The 14,749-nt window shown below is 42.6% G+C and overlaps 1 protein-coding gene across 1 annotated transcript in view; it reads left to right on the top strand.

The window, feature by feature from the left end:
• The first annotated feature begins 3,549 nt into the window (after positions 1-3,549).
• The window catches only part of LOC105286330 (tyrosine-protein kinase Drl), an 82,100-nt gene continuing 70,900 nt past the window's right edge, over positions 3,550-14,749 (top strand). Inside the window, exon 1 of the mRNA XM_011351216.3 lies at positions 3,550-4,180. Coding sequence (XP_011349518.1) covers positions 4,054-4,180 — 127 coding nt within the window. The 5' untranslated portion in view covers positions 3,550-4,053. The remainder of the gene's footprint in view (positions 4,181-14,749) is intronic.

Genomic DNA, 14,749 nt, shown 5'->3' with positions numbered 1-14,749 from the left:
ACTGGAATTAGTGCTTTAGCTGATTGGATGAGCTGCCTTGAGGACCTCGTTAGTTTCGCGTCATCTGTTTCCTCACCAGACCTTTCCCTCGTTATATCTGCTGTGTCAATCTCGTCATTTATATTACATATTCATTAATCCGAAATATTTACAGTTATTAATTGTTTTCAAGCTTTTTTTGTGTCGAAGTAATGTTCTGCAATCCGAAAAAATCTCTTAATCCGATTAACGGTGCTGGAATAGAAGTCCGGTCAATAAAGTCGATACCACAATCAAATATTTGCGAACGTTGTGCATACTTATTGTTTAGTCTATCTTGATTTAAGTGCTCAGGATTCTCGGGTGCTAAATTTTGGCTAAACAAATATTGCCGTTGGGAATTTTGACAATAAAAATTAAATGTATAATTAAATTAGAAATTGTATCTTATAGAAGAAAGATACAATGTTTTGTATCAGGTTTTCAAATAACGGCGCGTAGAGAAATTAGTACAAAATGGACACATAACATGGAAAAATGTGCAAGAGGTGCGATTTAAAAATTTATTTATTTGATGCCGTAACAACACCTAAGACTCCGTGTAAAACACCGTATAAATAAGAGACAAAGGTACGTATCGCTTATCAAGAGACGGGTAATCTAAAATATATTATAGTTGCTCGAAATGTGTTGAATTGTGAAAACCATAATAATTCAGATCCGGAACGTTGAAATCCCCGGCGGCATTAAGTTGAAATAAGAGGGACGACGGGGAAGAAATATAAATGTAAATATTAATACAGAGAGAGTTGGGCTACTATATGGGTCTTAAGAGCTGAGGGGAGACTTCCTCCACGGGTTTGCTTCCCTAGCCTCTTTCGTTCGCTCAAATATTTAATGGATTCGACTAGATCCACTCTTAGCTTTAGGTGTACATATATATATATATGGATATATATTTATTCGTGTAACTTTCTCATGTGTGTACACTGAACTCGTGTGCCACCCAATTTATATACGCATAGACGCGGTACGCTCACGTGATTCTGCGCATGGCAGCTCGGACCATATCACAAGTCGAAGTCGATTCTCATTTCAGCAATAGCGAAGAAAGATGGGGACAGGGAGAGAGAAAGAGGTATTTTTGCAACTAGGTAGAACAAAGTTTTCATTTAAAACGAAATTTATATTACTCAATATCTGATTCATGTATATATGTATAAAATAAAAATGAATATTATATTAAATAATATTGGATTAAACAATAACTGGTATTAAGTCAAATAAATTTCCAAGAATTATATGTATAAAAAGATATTTGAACATAAATACTAAAAATACTGTAAATCAGAGCGAAAAATAAATATAAGTAAAGCCATTTTTCTCTTCCTACTCTTTTCTTTAGACTTACAATTAGTACTGTTTCTTTAATATCAAGAAATCTTTCAAACTAATTTAAGAAACAACGATATTTTGTATCAATTACGTTACGAAGCTTGGAATAATATCATATATCATCGGTGTACAAGATCCTTTGCATGACAACGACAGCTAAAGGTATTTCGCTTTCACATTACTGTCACTAACATTGTTGAACGTCGCTAACGTCCTGAACGCGTTACTGTCGCTGCATCGACGAGCAGTCAATACAAGATCAGTTCGCGGACTTGGCGCGGGGTGTGTTTGTGTGCAAGCTCGAGGGAAGCGCGGTTCGACGTACGTTGCGAAGGAACGAACGAACGAAAAACGGTCTTTAATTATTTGCGATCGGCTCGAGCAGAGTCCCGTGGGTGCGTTCCGCCGAGTTCGACGGAGAGTTAATTAATCCCGCGGTATAATTAAAGCGCCGTTTCGTCGGAGGGGGTTCTCGCGTAGCGTGGCCCACCCCCTATGGAAGTTAAACTCGACGAAGATCAAATCGTGAATCCGAGGATACGAACTGTCCGGGATCGCCGACGACTCACCAGGGGGTGAAAAGGAAGTGGACCTTGTAACGCGACAGCCGGGGTGGCCGGGGACCGATTTAATTAAATTCTAACGCTTTCGGAGAACGCGCGTGAGCGCATCGATCGCGCGTCGATCCTCTCAGCTAGGGCTAGGGCGAAGAAATCGGCAACGAACGCAATGCGAACACGCGCGAAATCGCTCGTAATAATTTCTTTCGTCGTTACGCTTTCCCGTACTCTCGTCCGTGTGTCGGGCTAAAGCTCGTCAGCGACGATATTGCGTTCTGACGAGGCCAGGCACCGGAAATGTGTGAGAGCGCGCGCGCGAACGGGGGTGGCCGTCACGGCAGAATTTCATGGGCCGAAGTGGGATTGAAAGTTTTTGATGTTATTGGATGCCGAACGTCAATTTCGTCGTTGCGTCAAATCGGCGGCCGTTAATCGGTACTCTGTCGCCGGTACGAACGTCAATAACGAGTTCGATAGAATTACGGGCGGCGACAAAGGATTTCTCCGTGTTATTTCGAAATCATATCATAAATCCGACCCCGTCGCGAGATCATTTCTATGCGCGTTCTACGGAATGGAGAAACTCCATTTCGGATTTTTTTCGCGTTACGCGCACCGCGAATTTATGGAATATAAAATCAAGTGTTGCCGATTTTCGTTTATCCGCATTGCACGCGTCTCGTGAATGAATCATCAGTTTAAAACTGGGAATCTCTCCTGTATTCTCGCCATGTTTTATTTCTGCGTCCCGTAACTACTATGCCGAACATGTTTTATTATGTACAACTCGATGATGATACCCGCGCGATGTATACTTGACGCACGCGTAACGCGGACTTAAATAGTAATCTAACTTGTTTAATAAAATAATTCTACTTGAAGTAACGGCGGAGCGATGCTCCGTTATGTCTGACCATGCAGGATTAAGCACTTCCCGCGTATCCATTCTGTTATTCATACAAAGGATTACGCGTTCAAAATAGGCGTTGTTTGCACAAGGGATTTATTATTTATTTCGCCATACGCCAGTGCCATATCTCCAGCAATTCATAAACGTGACAAGCGCGTGCATACATTATAAACCTGCGGAGTCCTTGCACGTTGAAACGTTTTCACGGGAATGCTGTCGCAGGCCAGACATTTGTTAATTATAATAATGCTACCTGCAATTGCAAGGGATATACTTCATCATTGTAGCAGCATTAATCACAATCATTTAACATGCCAATCTCACAAACGTTGGATTATTCTCTTTACTCTTTCACGAGTAATTGATGCGAGTAATTCTTTGCTCTCTTCCTCTTTTTCAATTTTGCAGGCACTATAATAATAATTTTCAATAATACAAATTTAAATAAGTCATCGGAAGATATTTTTGCAGAATCGCAATTCCCATTCTAGATCCCCGCGTTACTTTCGCGACGCTCATCCGGCTGTCTGTTTTCGGCGACGTAACTCTTGCACCTTACCCAGGATTCGCGATGCGTACGCACGCACCCACTGTTTCTCTAACAATCCGTCACGCGTACGTGCATAATATAATACATCCGTCGTGATATAGGCGACGGCCGTGCATAGGCGCAAGCGCGACGAGACTGGCGACGCGACTCGAAAACGACCAACTCCCGCTCGTCGTTCAGTCGAGCACCGACGTCGACGACGATGACGTCGTCTCCACCCTCGCACCAGGACGTCACCCTCGCCTCGTCTCGCGCATCGCGGTGCCATGTGATCGCTTCTGGGGGTGAGCGATCTCTATGAACAGCGAACGCGCGCGTTGACGGACTGTCGAATTGCCGATTGTCGTGAAATTGGTTTTTCTAGCCTTTCGTGTTGACGATGTCGACGTAAGAGATGTCCACGATGACTCTCTACGATGATTAAAGGGCGCGTTGAATTTCCGCGGGCGCAGTGAGCGGAGAAAAGGGACTATCTCAAGGGAGGGTAACGCGAGAGATCATGGCAGGGCACATCGGTGGAAGGAACCACGTGCGAGTCGGTGCTAAAGAGAACACCAGGATTTTCCCGCGAGTCCCGACGACGCGGCGTTGAGGGCAGAAACTTATCCGGCCTGGTGCGTGGAAAGGGTGGTGCGTGCACGTACGGAGCATGTGAGACAATGCGGTGGTGTGGTGGTCCTTGCGATCTCCTGCGGCGCAAGCTCTTCGTCCTCCTCGTTCTGATCGGCTGCAGCGATGGCTATCTCAACATATTCATCAGCCAATCTCAAGTCATGAAGCTTTTAGGTATGTACGATCTGTCTGTCGTCGATGTTGACGAAGGGTGCGGAAGGTGTCACACAGTCGGGGGTAACTAGACTGACACCAATGTGTCAAGACGAAATGTATATAAGTTATTATATATTATGCTTTATATATGCTTTTATCACATAAAGGTAAGAAGTAAATATCCGAGTGTACCCGAGTCGAAATTTTGCGCCTACTTTAATGCTTTTAGCAGTAGTACGAACCTACTTTTAGGAAAATAGAACCTAGAACTCTTACATTGGATCTCAAACTCCTACAAACAGATGTTAAGATGCTATTTTGACCCTGCAACATTCGGCTGTAATCTTGATCGTAACCTGCTTTGACGCTCTAGCGGCAAAAAAGGAAATTTCAGACATATTTTAGTGTTAAAGTAGTAGCTAAATAGACGCTGAATAACGCCTCAAATGAGGAATTCGAGGCGTTATTCAGCGTCTATTTAGCTACTACTTTAACACTAAAATATGTCCGAAATTTTGCGCCTATTTTAATGCTTTTAGCAGTCGTACGAACCTACTTTTAGGAAAATAGAACCTAGAACTCTTACATTGAAACTCAAACTCCTACAAACAGATGCTAAAATGCTATTTTGACCCTGCAACATTCGGCTGTAATCTTGATCGTAACCTGCTTTGACGCTCTAGCGGCAAAAAAGGAAATTTCAGACATATTTTAGTGTTAAAGTAGTAGCTAAATAGACGCTGAATAACGCCTCAAATGAGGAATTCGAGGCGTTATTCAGTGTCTATTTAGCTACTACTTTAACACTAAAATATGTCCGAAATTTTGCGCCTACTTTAATGCTTTTAGCAGTCGTACGAACCTACTTTTAGGAAAATAGAACTTAGAACTCTTACATTGAAACTCAAACTCCTACAAACAGATGCTAAAATGCTATTTTGACCCTGCAACATTCGGCTGTAATCTTGATCGTAACCTGCTTTGACGCTCTAGCGGCAAAAAAGGAAATTTCAGACATATTTTAGTGTTAAAGTAGTAGCTAAATAGACGCTGAATAACGCCTCAAATGAGGAATTCGAGGCGTTATTCAGCGTCTATTTAGCTACTACTTTAACACTAAAATATGTCCGAAATTTTGCGCCTACTTTAATGCTTTTAGCAGTCGTACGAACCTACTTTTAGGAAAATAGAACTTAGAACTCTTACATTGGAACTCAAACTCCTACAAACAGATGTTAAGATGCTATTTTGACCCTGCAACATTCGGCTGTAATCTTGATCGTAACCTGCTTTGACGCTCTAGCGGCAAAAAAGGAAATTTCGGACATATTTTAGTGTTAAAGTGGTAGCTAAATAGACGCTGAATAACGCCTCAAATGAGGAATTCGAGGCGTTATTCAGCGTCTATTTAGCTACTACTTTAACACTAAAATATGTCCGAAATTTTGCGCCTACTTTAATGCTTTTAGCAGTCGTACGAACCTACTTTTAGGAAAATAGAACCTAGAACTCTTACATTGAAACTCAAACTCCTACAAACAGATGCTAAAATGCTATTTTGACCCTGCAACATTCGGCTGTAATCTTGATCGTAACCTGCTTTGACGCTCTAGCGGCAAAAAAGGAAATTTCAGACATATTTTAGTGTTAAAGTAGTAGCTAAATAGACGCTGAATAACGCCTCAAATGAGGAATTCGAGGCGTTATTCAGCGTCTATTTAGCTACTACTTTAACACTAAAATATGTCCGAAATTTTGCGCCTACTTTAATGCTTTTAGCAGTCGTACGAACCTACTTTTAGGAAAATAGAACTTAGAACTCTTACATTGGAACTCAAACTCCTACAAACAGATGTTAAGATGCTATTTTGACCCTGCAACATTCGGCTGTAATCTTGATCGTAACCTGCTTTGACGCTCTAGCGGCAAAAAAGGAAATTTCAGACATATTTTAGTGTTAAAGTGGTAGCTAAATAGACGCTGAATAACGCCTCAAATGAGGAATTCGAGGCGTTATTCAGCGTCTATTTAGCTACTACTTTAACACTAAAATATGTCCGAAATTTTGCGCCTACTTTAATGCTTTTAGCAGTCGTACGAACCTACTTTTAGGAAAATAGAACCTAGAACTCTTACATTGAAACTCAAACTCCTACAAACAGATGCTAAAATGCTATTTTGACCCTGCAACATTCGGCTGTAATCTTGATCGTAACCTGCTTTGACGCTCTAGCGGCAAAAAAGGAAATTTCGGACATATTTTAGTGTTAAAGTAGTAGCTAAATAGACGCTGAATAACGCCTCAAATGAAGAATTCGAGGTTCAATGTAGAACTAAAATTTCGACTCGGGTAGGAAAAAGAGTTTTGTACATAATTCATCTTTCGTTGGACGATATGGCTAGACTGTTAAATTTCAAAAAATGTAATCTTTGTAATTGTTTAACATGATACGATTTAAAATTTATCGCGAGATGCTTATGAGGCAAAAGTTCTCTTTGACGCTGATGCACACGCTTATTTCCACATTTTATCCGACATCAATTATGAAGAAACTTTAATCATGCCTGATTTATTAATGGAGCGGTCTGTCCCTTGCGAGCAATTTTTTCCTCCGTCATGCCGTGTAATCCTAACTTTGCATAAGCGCTATTTGCAAGAGCGTTAAAATGTTCGGCTCCTTCCCTCCCCTCCCGGCCCACTCCCGTCCTCTATCACCCCCGCATTACTTTTTCCATTCAGTGTAAACGCGCGTACATTTCCCCATGGCGGTAAACATGAAAATTTCCTCTCCCTAGGCGATGCTCGTTAACAGGTCCCATTACAATCCCGCGTCAGACACGGTATTTTCTGAGAACAAACGAAAAACATCGCGGGAAAGAGAGTTAACAGAGAAAATCCGCACAATCGGGCCGTACTACGGTTTTGCATCGGTACTGTTACGTAAATTGATAAACGATGATGAAAAATTAGAATAAGAAAAGAAGAGAAGAATTGATCATTATCACAACAGTTGAAGTTAACAGTTTAACGTAAGAATTTGTCATTATTTTGCCACTAATTTACGAAGCGGTAAGAATACACCCACAGAAAAGATTTCTGGACTTAATGCTATTACTCTTTAATCTATCATAAAATAAGATCGCTATAGCGACAATCATATTTATTATTGAAAAGAAGCATATTTTAATCTTGAGTAGAAAATTCGAAAATCTAGATTCAAATAATCTTGGTGCTATCTCATTAATTTTCTCAGAAGGATTTAGGTAAAAATTTGTAGCAAGTTCAAAATATTCTTGATTTAAGAATATTGTGAGATCTAAAAGACATCTTATTCTATTCTTCTAAGAGAATTTGTAGAATCTGCACAAAACGGCCAATATTTATGTGTTGCAATCGAAAATCGGGAAAGTGTTTCTGTTATTTACAATGAATAAGTGCAAAAGATATGGAAATGTCTTATCTCGAGTCTTATTTCTCAAGTAAGTATATTGTATATACTTACATTTCCATATCTTTTAATATTTCTTGTAGAGTATTGCACTTATTCATTGTAAATAACAGAAACACTTTCCCGATTTTCGATTGCAACACATAAATATTGGCCGTTTTATCGGAATAAAGGACGCAGAAGCGCCGAGTCGACGAGCGACTGTGAGAAAATGATGCGTCGACATGGACAAAGCCTACTATAAAGTGGCGCTAATATCAAATTATTCTACATAGAAGAATATATAAGCATAAATTTGTACATGTTACTCTTGTCTCGAGACAGTAAGACAATCTTATTTAATTCGAGAGAGAAGAATAGAAATTACTGATTTAAATTAAAAATTGTTTTATTTTAATATTTTTTATACTTGTAATACGATTAAATTAGTCAAGAATATTTTTCGTCTTGTTATCAGAAATCCTTTCTGAGGGTGTAATAGATAAAAAAAGGTATACTAGATTTTAAAAGCCTGTGAAAATTTTCTAAATTTTATAAATCAAGTAAATAATTTGTACTCTTGTTGTAACTGGCTCGTTGCAATATATCAAACAATAATCATATTGCAATTTTTGTCGACAGTAGCCTTGCAGAAAGCATATGTAATATGCAACAAATATTGCAAATATAACCAACAGTTTTCAGAAACAATTCTTGCCGAGACCGGCAAGAATTTACTTCTTTCTCGTTTTTTTACATTTATATGAAGCCATTTGCGATCGCGCTATCTCTTGTGCTTTATCTAATTCTGCCCTTTTAGCGCTCTCGTCGTTTTGCATCCCCGGCGCACAATTAACGCGATTGTAACGAGTCACCGGGGAAAAAGTTGTTCTCGTTCAAGTACACTTTTAACGAACGCAGACGCGGAAAAACTCGTGGTCGTGTACACGAGGCAGCAGGACGAGAGGGTGTCGGGGGTTGTGCATACCTTGAGGCACCTGACTCGCGAAACGATCGGATTCGCGAGAGAGCGAATTAGCGCCGGTCGACCAGCCGCTCATGGCAAGCGTGCGGAGTGTCATTTCAGCAATTTGTGGCACGAGCCACTCGTTGTAATGGTCGCCGGCCATACAGTCGAACCCCCAGCTCGCGCACTCGCTGCAACTATGCGCGTACAGCCTCCGTTCCATCCAATATCACATTACGACGCCCTGATTCATATCTGCGCTGCCGCGCGCACCGCGTCGCCGTGGACCAGGACGTTCGCCACTCGACGTCAGTCGAAGGGTGGCTGGCCGACGGACGGACGGAGCGGAGGTGGAGGGAAGAGAAAAAAGTGGAATCGTCGTATTTACGAGCGGCCGGCCGCTCGTGACTCTTCGAAAATCGAGGCAATCCTGGCGGCGGCCGTGACACTCCGAATGGCAGAACGAGCCGACACGTTTCGATGGGCGCGTGTGCGCTGGCAGCGGCATAGGTTGTGCACGGCACTTTCATACATTTCACGTTAATCGCGAAATATGGCGCACACCCGGCGAACGTGCGATAAAAGGTAAAAAAAGAAAGGGGGAAAATAAAAAAGAGTAACGCACGTGGGGAGCGAATTCGCGCGCGAATTGAAACCGCGGCACGGTGGAGTTTCATGCGTCTTCCGCATTCGGTTTTTTTTTATGGTACGCCCGGTGGACACATTCTGGCGTTTCATATGAAGTTTCGGGTTGCACGGAGTGTGTCGGAATGCTCGATCTTAATTTGGATAACGTTTTTTTAGTGCACGTGCAATTGACTTATTTTTAGGATAAATTAGGATTTGATTTTTGAGAAGCTACGAATATTTCTTCAATTATATACGCACATGTGTTATCCCATTGTGTCTTGAGAGCGTAAAATGTATTTTTTTCCTTTTATCTTGAATAGTTCACTGATAACTTCGCGTCAACTGTAAGTGCGAAATAAATGTTTTACTAATAGTTCATTCACGTTAATTGCGCCATTCGCGGTTTGCGCAACACAGCTAACTCGGCGGGAAGGACGGCGGCTTTTCGTCCCGCAAGCGAGTCTATTTTTCAAGCGGCCGAACGGCCGCGGATCTCTGGATGCAGGGTAATCTTCGTCACATTTCCGATTCCGCCACGGGGGTGGGGAACCGGGGACGACGGGCAAGTGAAAGGGTTGCTCCTGAGAGGAGCAAGCGGTGGGGTAAGTTTCGTCGCCGAGGCTCTCGAAAGTCACTTAACTTAGATTGCACGAGCGAAATGACTTTACTTCCCCGGAAAACTTCGTTCCGTCGGAAAGGCATCTCCTCTCTGCAAGCATAGAAAAAAAAGAAAAAGAGAGAAAGGAAAAAAAAACGGCGAATAACGAGGGAGAGGGAGACGACGAGCGAGGGAGGAGACGAGTACGTGTGCACGCGCGCGGACGGTGGCTGAAAGTGGTGTTACGTCGGTGGAGAGGCGAGGGAGACGTGTGCGAGGGAGGGAAAATACCCGCTGCTGCACACACAACCCCCGTACCTTCGGCGAGGACGAAGATACGAGTCGACTATTACCTGACACCTCCGTGCAGATTCAGCATTTACTTCCGCCGCCGAGTTCGGAACGTTTACACGGGGTTTGCTCTGATTGGGCAGGGGATTTCTCACCGTGTGATGAAAGGCGCGGGATGAGCTCGCGCTTTGAAGTAATATCCTTATTCCTCGAATGGGGTTGTCTCTCGGCAACCTGGATTTACTACCGGAATTGCCTCGCGCTAGTCAACTGGCCCCATGGCACTGACGGTGTAGCGCGCCGAGTTTTATCCGCCGACGAAGTAATTCGGAGATAACGGAAGTCTGCACTCCATAGGAGCAGATACGCATCTGCTTTACCTTCTTCAGTGATGTTTCGCGATACGATACGGTCGTCTAGTTCGTACTTGATAACAGGATTGCTCGCGTTTCACTTTAAAACGTTGACGAGCAACGTTGTCAAGCTCATCGGGTATAAGGTATGAACAAACTAAATGGCAGAAGGACCGAAGTTACAAGTGGCCTCGCACGTTGTATTTGCCTAGTGCATACAAATTTCCGTATACGCGCTGCGCAATAAGCAAGAGCCTCGGAGCCACCACGTTCTCGAATCGATTTTTAATTTACCCTCGGACACGATGCATGCTCGTTGCAATCGCCTCCGTATGTTTGTCCTGTCTGGACCACGAAACGGTCCGACAAACAACCGAGAACGTGTTCATTGCCGCCGACTGTCGGACTAGCTCGTGAAACGACCCTTGTCGATTCCCTAGACTCCGGCCGCGTCGCTGGAAACGACACGAGAAAATCGATTATTCCGCAAGAACACCCATATAAAAAGAAAGATGTGTTGCGTAGAAAGATTAACGCTATGCCCCTACGAGATGTCTCGCACACTCGCAAATATTTCGTTTTTCGTCTAATCTGAGCGTTAACGGTTGGTTTCACCACCTTCACCTCAACAGTTTCGAGCTTGCCATGCCATTAATTATACACGTCTCGATTTTATGACAGCGTTAGCTATTAGGGGTGTGATTTAGTTTTGAGGGTTTTTTTGCTCAAAAACGCATGTATTTAAATACGATAATGAACGAATACCTTAATCAAAATATTTTCCTTCGTTTTCTATAACTTTTTCCCATCTTTCTGGCAAGAGATGGATTCCACCACGATAAAATCACTCTTCTTTTCAGTTGATCCATTCGTCGACGAATTTTCGCACTTCTTCCAAATTATCAAAGTGTGTATCCTCTAAAGCGTGTTGCATCGACTGGAACAAATAATAATCGCATGGAGCAATGTCCGGAGAATACGCGGGGTGCGGTAAGACTTCCCATTCGAGCTCTAATAGTGTTTGTTTCACTGATAACGCAACGTGAGGTCGAGCGTTGTCACGAAGAAGAATCACTTTCCGTCGTTACTCGCAATTGGTGGTCGTTTTTGGTCCAATGCTTGCTTCAACTTGTATCAGCAGTACTTATTTAACTATTAGGGGTGTGATTTAGTTTTGAGGGTTTTTTTTGCTCAAAAACGCATGTATTTAAATATGATAATGAATGAATACCTTAATCAAAATATTTTCCTTCGTTTTCTATAACTTTTTCCCATCTTTCTGGCAAGAGATGGATTCCACCACGATAAAATCACTCTTCTTTTCAGTTGATCCATTCGTCGACGAATTTTCGCATTTCTTCCAAATTATCAAAGTGTGTATCCTCTAAAGCGTGTTGCATCGACTGGAACAAATAATAATCGCATGGAGCAATGTCCGGAGAATACGCGGGGTGCGGTAAGACTTGCCATTCAAGCTTTAATAGTGTTTCTTTCACTGATAACGCAACGTGAGGTCGAGCGTTGTCACGAAGAAGAATCACTTTCCGTCGTTTACTCGCAATTGGTGCTCGTTTTTGGTCCAATGCTTGCTTCAACTTGTACAATTGGTGCCGATAACGATCAGCCGTGACAGTCTCATGCGGATTTAACTGCTCATAGTACACTATCCCACCAAATACAGAGCATTACTTTTGAACCGTCAATATTGCGTCTCGGAGTGGATATTGATGGTTCGCCAGGATCCACCCATGATTTTCTGCGTTTCGGATTATCAAAATAGATCCACTTTTCATCCCCAGTAACAATCCGAGACAAAAGACTCTTCTTTTTTTGCCTGGCGATCAACGAAATGGTTCGCAATGGCACTTTCCGATAATTCATGTCGAACCAATTTCCCCTCTTTCTGAATTTTTCCCATTTCAGGTAAATGTTTCGTAACTGTTGTACGATCAACATTTAATGCTCTGGCAAGTTCTGAAGTGGATCGTGTTGGATTTTCGTGCAATAATGCTTGGAAATCTGCATTTTCAAGCTTTCTTGGTTGTCCCGAGCGTTCTTTGTCCTTCACATCAGTATCACGACTTTTAAAGCGTCTAAACCAGTATTCACACGTCTTAATTGATGGGGCAGAATCACCATAAGTTTCCACAAGAATTCTATAACCGTGAGCCGCAGTTTTCTTTTGATTAAAAAACAAAAGCAACGCATGTCGAAAATGCTAAAGAGCTTTCAGAAGTTGCATTTTTACAATGATATAAACAGGACTGTTATTGCATCTATTGCTACAATGCTACTAAATGTCATGGATAATGTGAACACTGTAAGAAACAACAGTTATCGGAAAGAGCTATTGGAACAAACTGACACTACAGCCATCTGTTGCAAAACCCTCAAAACTAAATCACACTCCTAATATATATGAATTTTTCATTTATCAGAACTATTTTACAGTTTTATTATTCCGAGATATATGTCATCGAAAATGTGATCAGTCGACCACACTTCTGCTGCGACTGCTGCGAGAAGTCGGAAAGAATCCTCCGTGCGCGTTCACGAGAAAAGGTCCAAGAGTATGACCGTTGAAGCGGATACATTTCACATATTTCGATCTTCTCGTTTCCATTAAAAATTTTACTCCAAACATCTTGTGGCTCTTGTTTTTCCCCTCAATTCAGATCCAGTCGTCATCCTTTCTACGAGGTGCATGGGGGACTCAACTGAACGGTGCAATCTCGGTACCGACCATCGTCCGCCGCGTTGACAAAAATCCCGATCGGCCTTTCATGCGCGTCGTCCGCGCTTAATGTCGCGCGGGGGTTGCTGTCCGTATCAATTTCCGACGAGCACGCCTGGCAAGGTGGAGGCACGGCGTTAGCCCAAATTGTAGTAGTTCGCCGACGGGTAGATCCGACCAGACGATAACGTAAACCACCATGGTTTATGGGCGAGCGGCTGCCGCCCCCGCACACGCGCGCGATCCGGTGAACGTGCACGAACCGCACGACCTGCGATCGTGTGCGCTCGCCCTAGGTGCGGACCGTGTCTCTTTAGCCGCGTGTTATTGCAAAGCCCCTGATCCGGCGATAATGGATTAATTAATACGTCTTTCCCGTGATTGACGGCGTGTACGTCCTCGCGTTTCCGTCTGTCGGAAACGTCTCGCGACAAATTGGGAAGGATTGCGGAAAGAGAGGGGGATTAAGCGGCTGGAAAAGTGGAAACGAGTGGTAGTTGCAGAACGAGAAGCTGCCTTCCTTTTTCAGATATTTGAGATATTTGAGGATTTGATGTAAAAATATACTGCACGATATGCGATATACATATCGCAGATTCAAGCGCGATTCTTGAGATAGATATGTTGCCTCTTGGCGCAGACTTGAATATGATATTGCTCTTCTGAGCAGCAGCCATCAGCGAACGCTCTTCGCGCGGTCCGCTTAATATAAATCGAGTGTGCTTGAGCGCAAATTTGACATATAAATATCGCGGTTAATTCGTCGGCGGGTAAGTGTGTAGCTGATTTGCAATACGATATATGGAGCGCATCCCGAGCATCGCACTGACCGGTTTACACGGGAAATTGATATGACCGTGCAAACGCTGACGTTCGCGATACGTTCGCGTTGCTCGCTTCCGCATATCCACGATTTTCGTACATATTTGCACGTGTCTCGCTCCTGCACGCCGAGGACACGGGTGTGATTTACGCAAACGCCCGAAGACGCACCGACGAAAATTTATCTCCCCGGCGGACCATTTTGATGTATAGCTGAGGCACGTTACACCTTACGTTCCGTACACGTTTTACGTATCGACTTGTGCCTGCGAAATGTGAAAAGAAACTGTTAAAACTGTCTAGAAATACGGGAAATGCGCGTAGCATTGAAAACCCGCGGCTAGGTATAAAATTTCAAGTGGACAACAATTTTATATCTCAGTTAGAATAATTTCAAAGGAATTTTATCCTGAAAATGCGTAAGTGTTTATTTTCAGGATATCCGAGTAAAGGCGAACGAGAAACGGGAAAAGGATACTTTGATATTTTTCTATTCCGAGATATTAAATATACGATTGAATTACGATAGCGTTTCTATTTTGCACCGACGCACAGTGGGAGAAAAGGCTCTGTTTCTGGACAAAAATCTACCGACAGTCCAATTCTCAACCGATTTGAAAAATTTTTTTAACTTACTCGTTATGAGTTCCTCTATAAGGTATTACTGCTAATTTTTCAAGATAAAGCTGAAATTCAAAATGGCGCATCCATTATGGTGGTCAAACATATTAAACTCCCGTGATGGTGAATATATTACCTATATT

The sequence above is a fragment of the Ooceraea biroi genome, chromosome 14 (genome assembly GCF_003672135.1).
Source record: "Ooceraea biroi isolate clonal line C1 chromosome 14, Obir_v5.4, whole genome shotgun sequence".
In the NCBI taxonomy this organism is placed as follows: Eukaryota; Metazoa; Arthropoda; class Insecta; order Hymenoptera; family Formicidae; genus Ooceraea; species Ooceraea biroi.
The sequence above is the reverse complement of the archived record's forward strand: the minus strand, read 5'-3'. Positions and strand labels throughout refer to the sequence as shown.